Raw genomic sequence first — 13,621 nt, 5'->3', positions numbered from 1 at the left:
TGTATTTCAAATATTTTATTTTAAAAATAAAATTCTGAAAACATTTGTATTCTGGATTCAAACTGTACAGTTAACATTACTGCAAACCTAATGGCTTTATATATGCATTTCAATATTGATAATATTAACCAGGCAGCTGTTAATTCAATTAGAAGTAACAGTTTTTTTACCACAGCTATTTAAAATGCATTTTGTTTCAAAGTCTGTGAAGTCAATTAAAAACCCCCATTAACAAAGTCAGATTGATTTAAATAAACCCATACAGTACACTTGTTCATAAAAAATACACATTTGCATAATTATTTAATTAGGTAATTAAAGACCTTTTTTAAATGAAGCTAAAAATCCCTTTAGTGCCACAAATAAAGCAGGCCATCTAACTACCAAATAAAATTCTAGAAAAAGAACTGTCACTGTCATGAGAACTGATGCTTTAAAACTGCATGACTCTTTAATTAAAGAACTCCTGCTTTAATTCTTTATAGTTTAAAAAAAACTACACATTTCTTAAAGGGTTTTCAATACATCTGTAAGAGTCTGAAATGTGTTTCTTAAAATAAGACTGCATCTTATATGTTCTAAACACAGCAGTTAAACCAAGGAAACCATATTATTTTCAGAAACAAAAGCTCTTTAAATTAGAAACAAATTAAATAAAAAGACTAAAAAAAACAGCAAAACATAGTAACTGCAGTCAGTTCAAACTCAATATTTAACATCACAGTCTATGGTTTCACACTGCAATCGTAGTGATACGTAGTGTGTCACAGTAACTATCAGCCAGTATAGTGCAATGCAGTTCTGGCAGGCTGCTGCTGAGCTATTTCTCAGAAGTGGATTCCTTACTGCACTCAAGGGGTGAAGCTGTGATTTTCCAGAGCTCCTGGAATACAGAAGAAGAAGAAATGAAAGTTCAAGCTTTTCTTTCTACTCCCATTTTCTCCTAGCTGCACTGACACAACTTTGACCACAAAACTTCCACCTTAAAAAACAAGGTGCTGCTTGATGAGAGGAACTGAAGACCACTGATGAGAGGAAGCCATTCGGTCCATTGTGCTCATGCGGTTCTCCATCTCTATTGTACTGGGAACACATCTTACATGCGTGTTCCCTCAAACACCCCCCCCAAAAAAGGGACAAGCAGCTACCTAACCAAATCCCATGTGAGCATGCAGACCGGTGCCCCAAGTGGGCATCAAACCCAGGATCAAACTCGGGACCCTGGAGCTCTGAGGCAGTAATATTAAAAAACCAATACCACAGTCCTGCCCACTAAAATCAGATTTGTTGATCACAAAAGAGGGCAAAACAAAAAGGACAAGGCCCTTTAAACCCTGTTCAAACAGAGCAATAACTAACCAAGGACAGATCTTTGCCATGCTGGTATGTACCTTGGTGAAAAAAATCACTAAGTTCTAACATGCAGCCGTGCAGTGACAGGACAGTGTCTGTGAGGGCCGAGCGCAGGCAGGGAGCTCCGTGGTCCACTCACCAGCTGACCAATTCGCTCGTAGCTGAAGAACTGAGGGAAGGAGGGCGGGACCTGCTCCACAGAGAACACCGTCCGGCCGTCAGCCAGTTTCCCCAGGGCGTCCAGGCAGGAGCGAAAGTGATCGTACGCCTCACAGGACACGTCCATGTGCCTGAGTGTGAAATTCAGCCTGGAACAACGTCCAAACCGAACTTAAGCATCAGTGCGGAGACAGTCCACAAATGAGCCCCTGATGATGTGATGGATGTGTTCACCGAAATATACCAGCCCCTCTGCAGAAAGCGGAGCCCACAGCGTTCAGGACTGAAACGTCTCACGCTCCAACAGAGTCGCATAAAAACGGCTAATACAGGTCAGACACACACGCGTTGCATTCAGGAATTACCTTTTCTCAATTGAGAAATAGGCAGTGCTCGGGTTACGTAGATTGCCCATGATTCTGTATAGTGTTCTGAACAAGCCATCTGTCAGCTCGTCATCATAACACACTGAAAAACACAACGGTGCAATTAGAAATACACTGGGAGTGCGACACTGTTTTTTAGCCTTCAGTCCAGGTTATTTATAGGTCATTTAAATATTATATAAAACCTTTAAGACATACACCCAAACATATCACATGAAAACCTCATGGAATGAAGACCATTCATTCAGCCTCCTAAGTTTCACGGTGGCGTGGAGCCCAGCTGCTGTTTACTTGTCAGCAGTTGGCTGTCTGCTCTCTTACTCCATTGCCATATGTTGCTTTTCATCAATTTGAATTGTTGAAACAAACAGAGCAATTAAAGAATACTTTCAGAGAACCAGTCTTTCCAGACCCAGCCTACTTCCAGGGGCAACTCAGATTACCGCTGAAACAGCAGGGAGCTGCGACTCAGCAGAAAGACGGTTTGACAGGACCCAGGTAAGACCAAATATTATCTCCAGGAGTGCAGTGGTGGCACTGTGGCTAAGGATCTACACCTGTGCCTGCAAGGTTGCTGGTTCAAATCCTGTGGCCAGCAGAGGTATCCTACTCCATTGGGCCCCTGAGCAAGGCCCTTAACCCCAACTGCTCCAGGGGCGCCGTATAAATGGCTGACCCTGCACTCTGACCCCAAGCTTCTCTCTCCCTGTCTTTGTGCCTGTGTGTCTCAGGTATGCAAATTCCCAATGCAAGAAATTGTATATGGCTAATAAAGTGATTTCTATTAAGTAATTAACCTGGGCTAGAAGTGATCTTATCTTATTATCAGATTCCACTCTTTCCTGGCTGCCTCTGTTGGACATGTTTGCTTTAACTGACTGTATCACAGGTGTGCATCTTATCTGGGCAGCACACGGACCGTCCGCAGCGATCAGGACTGTGGTGTTGTCGTGGAGATCCGCGATGTCCTCCTCTGTCCAGCTGAACTGCCGCCCCGCGCCTGCGATGGAGTCGCAGTGTCAGTCAGGCACGGAGAGGCCGGTGAGGTCACCTCCTCGTGCCGCCCCCTTCCCACTTGGCACGCACCCAGATGAAAACACAGCTGAAGCACAGTCAGCAAGCAGCAGACTTCAAATCAGCTTCCAATGGATTCTGCCACCTCAGGACCCTATCAACTTACCAATTTTAGCAAAACAGGAAAGCACATCTCACAAGAGGAGCAAACAACATGCTCCTAAACGTAGCAAACAGATTACAGCATTAAACACACTGTTTAAACAAACTGGTCTCAGCTATGGCTACTTAATTTTCCCTGATGCACCTTAAGAAATGACTGTGCTCATATGCACAAGTTTAGGGTAATTATATAGGTAACTGTATCACACAGATAAAGAAGTAATTACTCCTGGGATTCCGTTAGCAATTCTCCCATGATAACAATCGTACCTGTGCAGAAGTCGTCTCTGAGCCAGTCCAGCTCCCGAACTTTGATTTCACCTCCTGGTAATGAAAAGAGGTACAGAAACAATTAAACTGATGTTATAGTAAATAAGGCATCCCAATGTATATAGACAACAGGAGCTTTGATCTTTCCAAAATCAGGTACCAAAATATTGTCTTATGGACGGAATGTTAATTTCATTTTTTATGAATTTGTGGCAGAAATGTGTGGTTCAAAACATTTAAGAGAGACTACTGACACTGAAGACTAATTACACAGATTAAATGAATTAATTCCCACAAAAGCGTTCAGAAATTATTGCCAGCATTCAGGGAGGAATTACACTTATGAAAATGCACAGTTCTTAGAATATGACAGCTTTAAACAAATAGAAATAATTCAAATTCAATTTGCAAATTGAGCCAGGAGTCATTTTGTTTTACTAAAGTTCATCCAAAATAAAAATGGAAGACTGTATGGAAGAAAATCCACTATTTAACTGAATATCTAGGCTTAACTTGCATTTTAAAATTTGGGAGTGACTGGAACAATACAGCATTCAGCTTCACGATTAAAAAACTCTTCAGAATTGAAAAGAGAACCCTTTGATAATATGGTACTGAAAGCTTCTCCAAATCGACCAATTTGTCTAGGATATCAGAAGGTAATGATCTAATCTAGATTCTTGCAGATCAGTGCCCAGTACAACCATGTACAGATCAGCACACTGTGAGAGTGACCCAAGTGGGTCACTAGAGGGAACCAAAGTGTTAATGAAATGCCCAGGAAGTTCAGCCTATTTAGAAAGCAGTATCTTACCTGCAGGCTGCAGTATGTGCTTATTCAACTCCACATTCCTCTCACACATGCTCAGCAGATCTTGACCAACATCTGAAAGACACGACACAGTAAACAGACACTTAAATTGATCTCTCAGGTCATACGGTAATTGTCAACATATAAAATAACTGCGTGTCTACAGAGGATTTCTTAGGTCTCTTTGTAGCGGAAGAAAATCATTAACCTCATCTTTGCCCTATAGCACCTTGATTATTATTTCTTGATATATTTCACATGTAAGTGAAAATCCAGATACTACATCAGATATTCATCAGAATTTCTCTCTGGTGAACTTATTAACATTTTTAAGAACACATTTACCAGCAACTCGCTTTCCAGCAGTGACTCACTTTCAGTGTCTTTCCTTTCCACAACAAAACAAAAAGAAAATAGCATCCTGCAAGAAAATAACACAGCACTGCACGCCCAGCTATCCGAGTTTTGTCATCTCCTGGCGGCCTTGTTTTTATTTTCTAACAGAGGCACCGAGGTCAGCATGAGGACTGGAGGTGAGAATGAGATTTTCTGCGGCACATCACACCTTTCACTTCTTCTTGCCATTTTGGGCAATGAAGTCAAGCTGGCGCTGGTTAATCCATGAAAGTGGCGCTCCAGGCACATGCTGGCTATGCTATGACTCAACGGATAGTGAAGGGGAGAAAAACAGGGTGAAAACGCAGTAAAAGAATGGGAATGCTTGACTCAACAATTTCCCCCGGCTCTGCACCAATTGACAGGGAAACAGATACAGGTCTTCAGCTCATTCTGTACTGTATCACACGCAATGTTCCCAGACACGCTTACCTGTACAGTAAACGCTGCTGGCAACCGTTGCCAAGACAACGCTGGTTATTCCAGTCCCGGCCCCCAGTTCCAGAGCAGTGCGCCCCCTGAACAGCTGCTGGAGTGACAGAATGTAATCGGCCATAAAGACAGCACCTCTCCACACCTAGGGAAAAAGAAAAAAAAACAAAGAGAGAGAGAAGTCAACTAAAAGGTGTGCCCACAGAAACAAAATCCACGTTACCAAACGAGACGCACGGACACTCACCTGCTTACCCACATCTTCCAGGGGTGTAGCCATTGTATGCTCTGTTTAAAACAAAGGGCACATTTCTGGGGTTAGAATCCCTCACCTGGCAAGGAATTACCTCACACACACACACGCACACACTCAAGGGCCACGGAGAGAGTGGTGATACAGCTATAATAATAATAATAATAACATCACTTTATTAACCCTTTACAATTTCTTGCATTAGGAATTATCTTTTCACATACCCCAGCTTGCTCTCCATGAGACACACAGACAGGGAGAGAGGTTTGGGGTCAGAGCGCAGGGTCAGCCATCAATACGGTGCCCCTGGACCAGCTGGGGTTAAGGGCCTTGCTCAGGGGCCCAACGGAGTAGGATTCCTCTGCCGGCTGCGGGATTTGAACCGGCAACCTTCCAGTCACAGGCGCAGATCCTGAGCCACAGAGCCACCGCTCCGCCCCAGCCTGGGGTCAGAGCGCAGGGTCTGCCATTGTACGGCGTCCCTGGAGCAGCTGGGGTGAAGGGCTATGAAGCCAACTGAGGCAGATAAAGGCCGATACAGACAAACTAAGAGGACAAAATTCAATATGACTCTGCTCCTTGGCTGGTTCAATGAGAGAGCATCGTTTAAACACTCTACCTTCCAGTGTACAGGCTTTGCCATTAAAAGGGCTGTAAATCTCCCTTTGTTTTATGAAGCACCACACTCTGAATGCCCTCGCTTTCACAGGCCCATTAACACAGTTTTCACTGCTGAAGTCTCATGTGCCTGCCCGGCGCTCGTCGTATTTCCATTAATTTAAAAATGAGTCGCATTTCATTACGAAAGCTGAAATTACCACCAACATTATTTTTTCCCGTTCTCAGTCTTGGGTATAGGATTTTCATTTTATTTTGTTAAACCGGTTATGTAAACTCAACAGCCGGTGAGAGCATGGTGGCACAGGGGTTAGCACTACAGCCTCACAGCACCCTGAGGGCCCCGGGTTCAATTCGAGACCTGAGGTGCTGTCTGCACGGAGTTGGTATGTTTGTGGGTTTTTCTCCCACACTCCAAAGGCATACTGGTAGGTTAATTGGCTTCTGGGAAACTTGGCCCTGGTATGAATGTGTGTATCTGTGTCTGTGCGTGCCATGCGATGGACTGGCATCCTGTCTAGGGTGTACCCTTTCTACTGCCCTTTGCTTGCTGGGATAGACTCCGGCTTCCCCGCGACCCTGAATTAGACAAAGCGGTTTGAGAATGAATGGATGGCTGGCAGTTCTTTTTTTGCATAACCGGAGACTCGCGACTCTCATTCTGTTAACTTAATTCTGATTCCGAAACTGTTTGGGATTTTTCAAAATCAGTTTTAAAAAGTAAAAAAAAAATAGGATAAAACAAAGATCGGCACAAATTAACACAGCAACAACTAATATAAACAATTTAACACGTAAACATGAATTGTTTAACAGCAACATTTCTTCCCCTTTTAGGATAACAGCACACTCTTGAATCAATATTTCTATTCTCAATTTTAATTTCAGCACTGGACGCCAACAGCATGTTAAAATGAGCTCGCTTTCTTTACATCACAGGCAGCCAGAGGACCCTTTTCTGAGCAGCAAGGATCTCATGCTTCCTGCCACAGAAAGACTCTTACCAATCTTAATGACACCCCTGTCAGCAGCCGACTCCTCCTCGTCGCTGTACTCCCCCTCCCCTTTACTCAGAATGATGGGACAGACTTTGTCCCTCTCTGCCACAGCTCCCTCTGCCCTGAGGGAAGCTGTAGGTCTCCGGAGCACGTCCAGATCCCCGTCTTCATCCAGAAGGGACTCCATAACCTGGCGGCGGTCCCTCTCTCCCTCCTCTTCCTCCCCGTGCGAGTCACCTCTCTCTCCAGGTGCCACGGACACAGCCACTTCATTTCCCGGGATGCAGGCAGAGCCCGAGCCGTCCTGCAGAATCTTAAACCTTGAAACAAAAACTAAAAAAGGAGGGGAAAAAAAGGAAGCTGTTGGCGTGATTGATGACCTTTTCCTTTTCAGGGCACAAGAAGAGAGATCGCTTGGGGAAGAATCTTGCTTGGTACCAGGATACACACCAACTTCAGCAATTAGATTGTGTTGATTAAACAACCTAATAGCGACGGCAGGAATGAAGATAATATTACATTACAGGAATCCCCAGTATAAGCTTCAGTCAGAGTTTTACTATGTAGTACCTGTCTAAGAACATGCCCATTTGAAAAAACTTTTCAAAACACCAGACAAGAAATTCTCCACAGTCCCCAGTCCAGACTAGGAGACACTGCAGGGCCTGTCCCTGCTTTGTCCGGTCCCTTACATACAGTCGCATTGTCCTGACTTGACCTGGCACGACACATGGACAAGTGGACAGGTGGACAGCAGGCAGTGACAAACTGCCTCGTCCGAAGCCCCGCGTCTGTGCCGTCTCGGTCTCCTGCCCCCGTACCTGGCTGCCCAGCGGCGTTGAGGCGCGCCATTAGGCGCTGCCCGCGGGGGAGCAGCAGGTGCACGTCGGACAGCACGGTGTCGCTGCGGAACGTGATGAGATCCATGGCGAGAGCAGCATGACGGGCGCAGCGGGCCTGGACCCGGGACCCAGTCGTTTCTCCCCGGATCTTCGCGGAGTTTAGCCTTCGTTCGCGATGACCAGCTTCAATCCCTCTGTAAGGCAGCACACGGTGGGCTTTGATTTGCTGTTGTGGGTCCTTAAACGAAGCCTCTGTTCTGAAACCCTGCCAGCCGCTGTACGCAAATTAACCAGGAGAGGTTTTCCTTTGAAGAAATAAACCAAAGGCAGAATCATTAAAATGAAGGAGTTCTGTTCTCCCAAGTGCGGTATTCGGCAATATGCACTGCCATGCCAATTTTATTGCCCTGCTGCACAAGGTTTTGACTTGCCTGAAAATATACATCATGGTTTCTCCAGTGCAAGAGTCCAACGCCTAGACATTTTCTAAATCTACAGAAACTGCAAACCAATTACACAGCAGGTGGAATCAGTGAAGGATTTTAAAGATAAAATTAGGCTCCAGGCTTTTTTAGTGCCACAGATACACACCTCAATATCATTCTTCAATCACGACTGAAAAAACTCAACAACCTATCAGTTACTTCGTAGGATTAGTAGGGCTGTATTTAAATTCCAAGCTATATAAAGAAAGTCCTCCACAGTAATAAACAGTGCAGATTTGACTGGTTAATCAGCAGGAAGACAGAAAGCTCAATTTGTTTCTTAGCTGCAATGTAACAGAATGTCAAGGGAAACAAATATGACTCCCAATGTGCAGCAACTCAATACATTTTAGATTTTGCAAAGCTGCAGGCTCTTGTACAAACTGTACAAACAAAGCAGAAAATCATCATGTATAATTCATGTCTGTAATTTCAAGTGGGGTAACAGGCTTGAAATTCAGTATAAATCAACTAACGCTTGCTTATGTAAGAGATTACTATGTGGGTACTATATATAGTATATATTTATCCACACAGTGCTCTGTCAGTATAAAATGAGCATCTGCATGACTTATTTGGGCTGTTAGTGGAAAAAGAGATCTATCTTATTAAACAGTTCATGTCAGTTTAAAACGGGAAGCAAATGAGTTTCAGTACAGATTCAGATATATAATTAGTGGGAAAAACACATATTTCTTATTTGGCAAGTTGGTACAGTACATATTATGCACAGATCTGGGCCTACCTTTTGCATTTATATGAAAATACAATGAGTGTACAAAACATTAGCGATGCCTGCTCTTTCCTTGAAATAGAATCCTTGAATCCTTGAAATTCACCAGGCGAATCCAGGTGAAAGCTTTGACCCCCTAATTGATTTCACCTGTTAAATCCACTTCAATCAGTGTAGATGAAGGGGAGGAGACAGGTTAAAGAAGGGTTTTTAAGGCTTGAGACAAGAGAGACTTGGATGGTGTACTGTATGTGAGGGAAAACGAGCAAGAAAGCAGATGTAAGTGCCTTTGAACGTGGTATGATGGTAGGTGGCAGGCGTGCTGGTTTGAGTGCGTCAAGAACTGCAACACTGCTGGGTTTTTCAGGCCCAACAGTGTCCCGTTTGTATCCGGAATGGTCCACCACCCAAAAGACATCCAGACATCTCCAGCAGGCTGGAGGTGGTGTGATGGTGTGGGGTGTGTTTTCAAGGCACATATTGGGCCCCTTGATAAAAGGGGAGCAACGTTTGAAAGCCACAGGATAGCTGAACGTCACTGCCGATCAGGTGCATCCCTTCACGGCAGCAGTGTATCCATCTGGGAATGGATTTTGTCAGCAGGATAATGACCTAATGCCGCAAGGCTAAGATTGTCCAGGAATGATTCCGTGAACATGACAGTGAAATTCAGCTTAATGCAGTGGCCTGCCCAGGCACCAGATCTCAATGCAATTGAACATCTGTGGGATGAGATGGAACAAGCTATTCTGAGTAGACATGCAGTATGGGCCAGCATCCCTATGGAATGGTTTCAACACCTTGTCAAGTGAACAGAGAACTGAGGCTGTTCTGAGTATAAAAGGGGTACAATGCAATATTGGGAAGGCATCCCTAATGTTTTGTACACTCAATGTAAATATACTCTATCTTGTTATTTCACATTACCATATACTGAACATACAACACAGAAGGAGGTATCCTTTCTGTGATTAAGCTGTAAATCTGCATTACATGTGTTTTTCAGCAATGTGTACAGTACATACACACAATACCTACAATATGTCTTTTTCAATTTGTAAAAATTGCTTTAACCTGTAGAATTTTCATGACAACATTAAGTGTGTGTATTGTATAAAATAAAACAGTATTCTTTAAAATGCACATGGGTTAAAACATTTAATCTATTTAAAAAAGGTTGTCACTGTAATCTTAGAATTCCCCTGTTATACTACTTTCTACTGTATTTTCTTCACATTCAGGTCTTCATTGCTTTTTAGTAGAGGTAACAGATTTCAAAATCACCAAGTTCTTTTTGAGCCTTATGGCAAAGAGGCAAGAGACTTGTATTGTGCTTTCACTATACTGCTGAAGGCTTAAGAAAAGTAAATCAATGCAGTCATTCTCCAACTATGTACTCATCCCAGATTAAGGCTAAATAGCTTCTGTACTCAGGAGTAGGCACATAAATGCAACATAATTATGCAATGAGCCAAGTCTAGATGCCTGATGTACTGTTGTACTTATGAATTATTAAACTACTGTTGCTGGCTTGATGGGAAAACCAGTAAGATTTATTTGTTTGGCCAACTCCCAAATCTGGATTTTTAAAATATTTTTTTTTAAAGACATTTAGCCAATTTTCAATATTCGTTCATGCTAATTAATAAAGTATCTGACATTTAACTGACATCAACCCCTGACTATATCTGTTACAGGGAATCTTGAGTAGTCATTGGCTCAAGTCACAACCCAGGGCTCCTGAAAATGTTTCTTTAAGAACTTAACACAATGCATGTGAAGCCTGTAGGAGAGAGGTGAGATTTACAGCTTCTGAACGTTAAGTCTGACTTGCCTCTTCTTTGACCTACAGTGATTCTTATACAGCCTGTTCAATGAAGACGAGATGATGGAAAAACCACTGATTTAGAACCACACTTACAAACAGTTGATCCTGTCAATCAAAACATACTTACACTAACGTTCAAATGGTCAACACTGACCTAAAAGGATGCATCAGTAACACCCACTACAGCACCGAAGACTGCTCTGCATGTACAGTAGCACACCCGGGTCTCTCTTTCTCCGTAGGTCTAACAGGAAGAAAAGGCATTTCAAAATTCTGTTAACACAAAAAATCCCCTGTAGCATTTTGCAAAAGCAATTGACGAGGAGCCCTGGATAAACTATGCAATGCAAACAGCTTTAGACAAATTCCCAGTGTTGTTACTGACACTTCTGAATTCTGGATGTCGCTCACATGTTTAAAAAAAACACCATCTCGGCACATCAGCCCTCAGTCTGTCTGCACACTGCTGTGGAAAATAACAGAATTTAAGAGGCCTGATTGCTGGTAGAATGTCAGAACAACCAGTGTGACTTTCAGCCTAAGCCACTGCTCGCAATGCCAGACGTTTAAAGATACTGTTTTGGCACCAGGCTGTGAATTATCGTCACAGCTGTTGCCAAATTTAGGCTAGTGCTACACTCAGAATCCACTGCTACACCTCCCCATGACTTCACTGTCAAATCCCGAGCTGTGGCTATGAGTAGTTACTATTCTTATTTTTACATTGATCAAACCATATTGCATCTTCGCCTGTCACACCTTTTGTTGAGTACACTGCATTACAATGCAGGTCTTACTTCATTAGCTTACACTGCAACGTGATTATATCACTTGTCGCACTTGGTGACAGTTACTGACAAAATAATACTTATACCTTATTGGGGAATTAACGATTATTTTTTGCAAGATGCGTATAATAATGGTTTCAGCTAATTAAAATCAAAGATTTTGCCAAAAAACAAGCATGTATGTTTCGGTGTATACGCATGTTATAGTCTTGAGTCAAAAGGTACATGCTGTCTTTCTTCTGGGGCTGTTTTAGTATTGGGGATTTTATATTTTACCAGTTATATTTATTGACAGTAACCTTTATACATAACCATCAGTTCCTCGGACTGTTCGCTGCAGTACTTAGAAGAAAAAACACTCAATGTAAGTACTGTAATCGTCTCGCCATTTGCAGCCACAGTCCGTCAGTTGCTACCTATTGTACAACATGTCTGTTAGTAAAACGGACAGCAAATTACTGTTTGCGTCTTGCAGAACTGCAGAACCTTAAAAGAGGCACTCCGCTGCCTGCACTGTGATTTAACGCACACAAGTCTTCAGCTCACAACCTTCCTGAAGCACTCTTCTTATTTTCGAGCCGACCTTTAACTTCAGGCTTGTGAAAATGTGCAGGGGGCTGTGTTTCCAACTTAACAAGAACACGGACGAAAACGTTACAAAGAAACAGTTACTTGAAACTTACAGAAATGGCAGGGACATCGGGCGCGCAATACAAGTTTCCTTTGGAATTTTTGAAGCCAAAAAAAAAATAAAGCTCTACGGAGATGAATAATGACGATTAACACTCTACACACGCAGTTGTAACTGTTTAAAGTTAAAATAGTACCAGCGCCTCTCGGGTTTGCACATATCCTCTCGCCCCTATGTACAAAACCCCGTGTTTGACAGTTCAGTGCAACATGTATTACAGACCGACGACCGTAGGAGCTCAGGAAACAGCGGCACCTTAGTTCCGAGGTCTTTTTCTAAAGACTTCGGATGGAATGAAAACTGACAGAGAGGAATTAATGAATCTTCTTTTTTTAAGGTTTCAGCAATGCCCGAATTGGTTATGACAATGCCACTTGTAATTAACACAATAACCTCGGGGATGGATTTTGTTTTCTACATATAGACTTTTCCTCATCTATGGCTACTGTTCACCCCATCCCTGTATTTAACCCTTAATGCACTTAACCTTAAATTCCAAATTTAACCCGTTTCCCAGCAACAATCCTGAACAAAACATTAATTGTAGCTTTACATTTAACTCTGAATGTAGCTTTCTAATTTAACCCTCTGTGTCTTAACTTTAATATAGACACTAATTAATTACCCTAGCTCTAGACTTTGCTTAAATCATCAATAAAATAAATCTTAAATTTAGCCTTTGTTTTAAGCCTAACACTATAATTAACCTAAATCTCAGCCTTAACTTTATCCCTGACCACTACCCAGACCTAGACTTACCCTTAATCTTCACAAAAACCTTGATCAGTTTGACCATAACCCAAATCTTACCTTAGGTCAGCCTTAACCTTAAAACCAGCTCTAGACTAAATCGTAAACCTGAAAGTAACCTAAACTCTAATCCCAAATCCAAACCCTTACGTCACGGGTTAATTACAGCTATAACTGCACTACAGACTGCGACTATCCGAAACACGTTTGTATTTCGTGTTGTAATTATGTTTGTTTAGCCAGTCTCCAAATGGCATCCAGGGGGATTGTAGTAACATAATCGCTCTTGGCACAGAACACTTGACTACTGATATTATTACCACCGTTGCCTGTAATATTGTAATGAGACAAATCATCATACTCCTAGAAGTAGGAGCTCTGGTGGCGCCTTCCAGAATGTATTATCTTGGAAAGAACAGCATGACACATTACCGTATTGAATTGTGAGGTTTCTGTGACAGGGGTACGACTGATTGGAATTCGAAGTTTTTACATTTTCCTTATCGATATCGGTGTCAGTGTTCAATTTCACTGCGTTTTGAGACAATCAGAAAAAAAATCTGTTTTCACTGTTACGTCTGGACTGAGGCGGCGTTCGCTGTGCTTCAGGATATGTTTCTATTGAACGAGCAAATTGACATAGGTTGGCACA

The 13,621-nt window shown here is 42.6% G+C and overlaps 1 protein-coding gene across 8 annotated transcripts; it reads right to left on the bottom strand.

Moving 5' to 3' along the window:
• On the bottom strand, positions 1 to 13,379 carry mettl22 (methyltransferase 22, Kin17 lysine). 8 transcript variants are annotated; one of them, XM_088936848.1, is made up of 12 exons: positions 12,212 to 13,379; positions 10,895 to 10,984; positions 7,674 to 7,888; positions 6,859 to 7,185; positions 5,231 to 5,271; positions 4,984 to 5,128; positions 4,159 to 4,230; positions 3,345 to 3,398; positions 2,818 to 2,898; positions 1,878 to 1,980; positions 1,493 to 1,661; positions 1 to 883 (listed from the first exon to the last, which is right to left on the bottom strand). In XM_088936848.1, exons 2-12 carry the CDS (start codon positions 10,906 to 10,908, stop codon positions 821 to 823), a joined length of 1,284 nt encoding a protein of 427 aa, XP_088792974.1. In that variant the 5' UTR covers positions 10,909 to 10,984; positions 12,212 to 13,379; the 3' UTR covers positions 1 to 820. The 8 variants fall into 8 exon arrangements, 6 of the variants coding, with proteins under 6 accessions (XP_088792974.1, XP_088792976.1, XP_088792978.1 ...); XM_088936850.1 differs by having other exon boundaries at positions 7,674 to 7,999; positions 12,212 to 12,406; XM_088936852.1 differs by having other exon boundaries at positions 7,674 to 7,999; positions 10,868 to 10,984; positions 12,212 to 12,385.
• Between the last annotated feature and the right edge of the window lie 242 nt (positions 13,380 to 13,621).

Source organism: Atractosteus spatula, chromosome 18 (genome assembly GCF_055471065.1).
Source record: "Atractosteus spatula isolate fAtrSpa1 chromosome 18, fAtrSpa1.hap1, whole genome shotgun sequence".
NCBI classification, from domain to species: domain Eukaryota; kingdom Metazoa; phylum Chordata; class Actinopteri; order Semionotiformes; family Lepisosteidae; genus Atractosteus; species Atractosteus spatula.
Note: the sequence above shows the minus strand (reverse complement) of the source record. Positions and strands in the feature narration are given on the sequence as shown.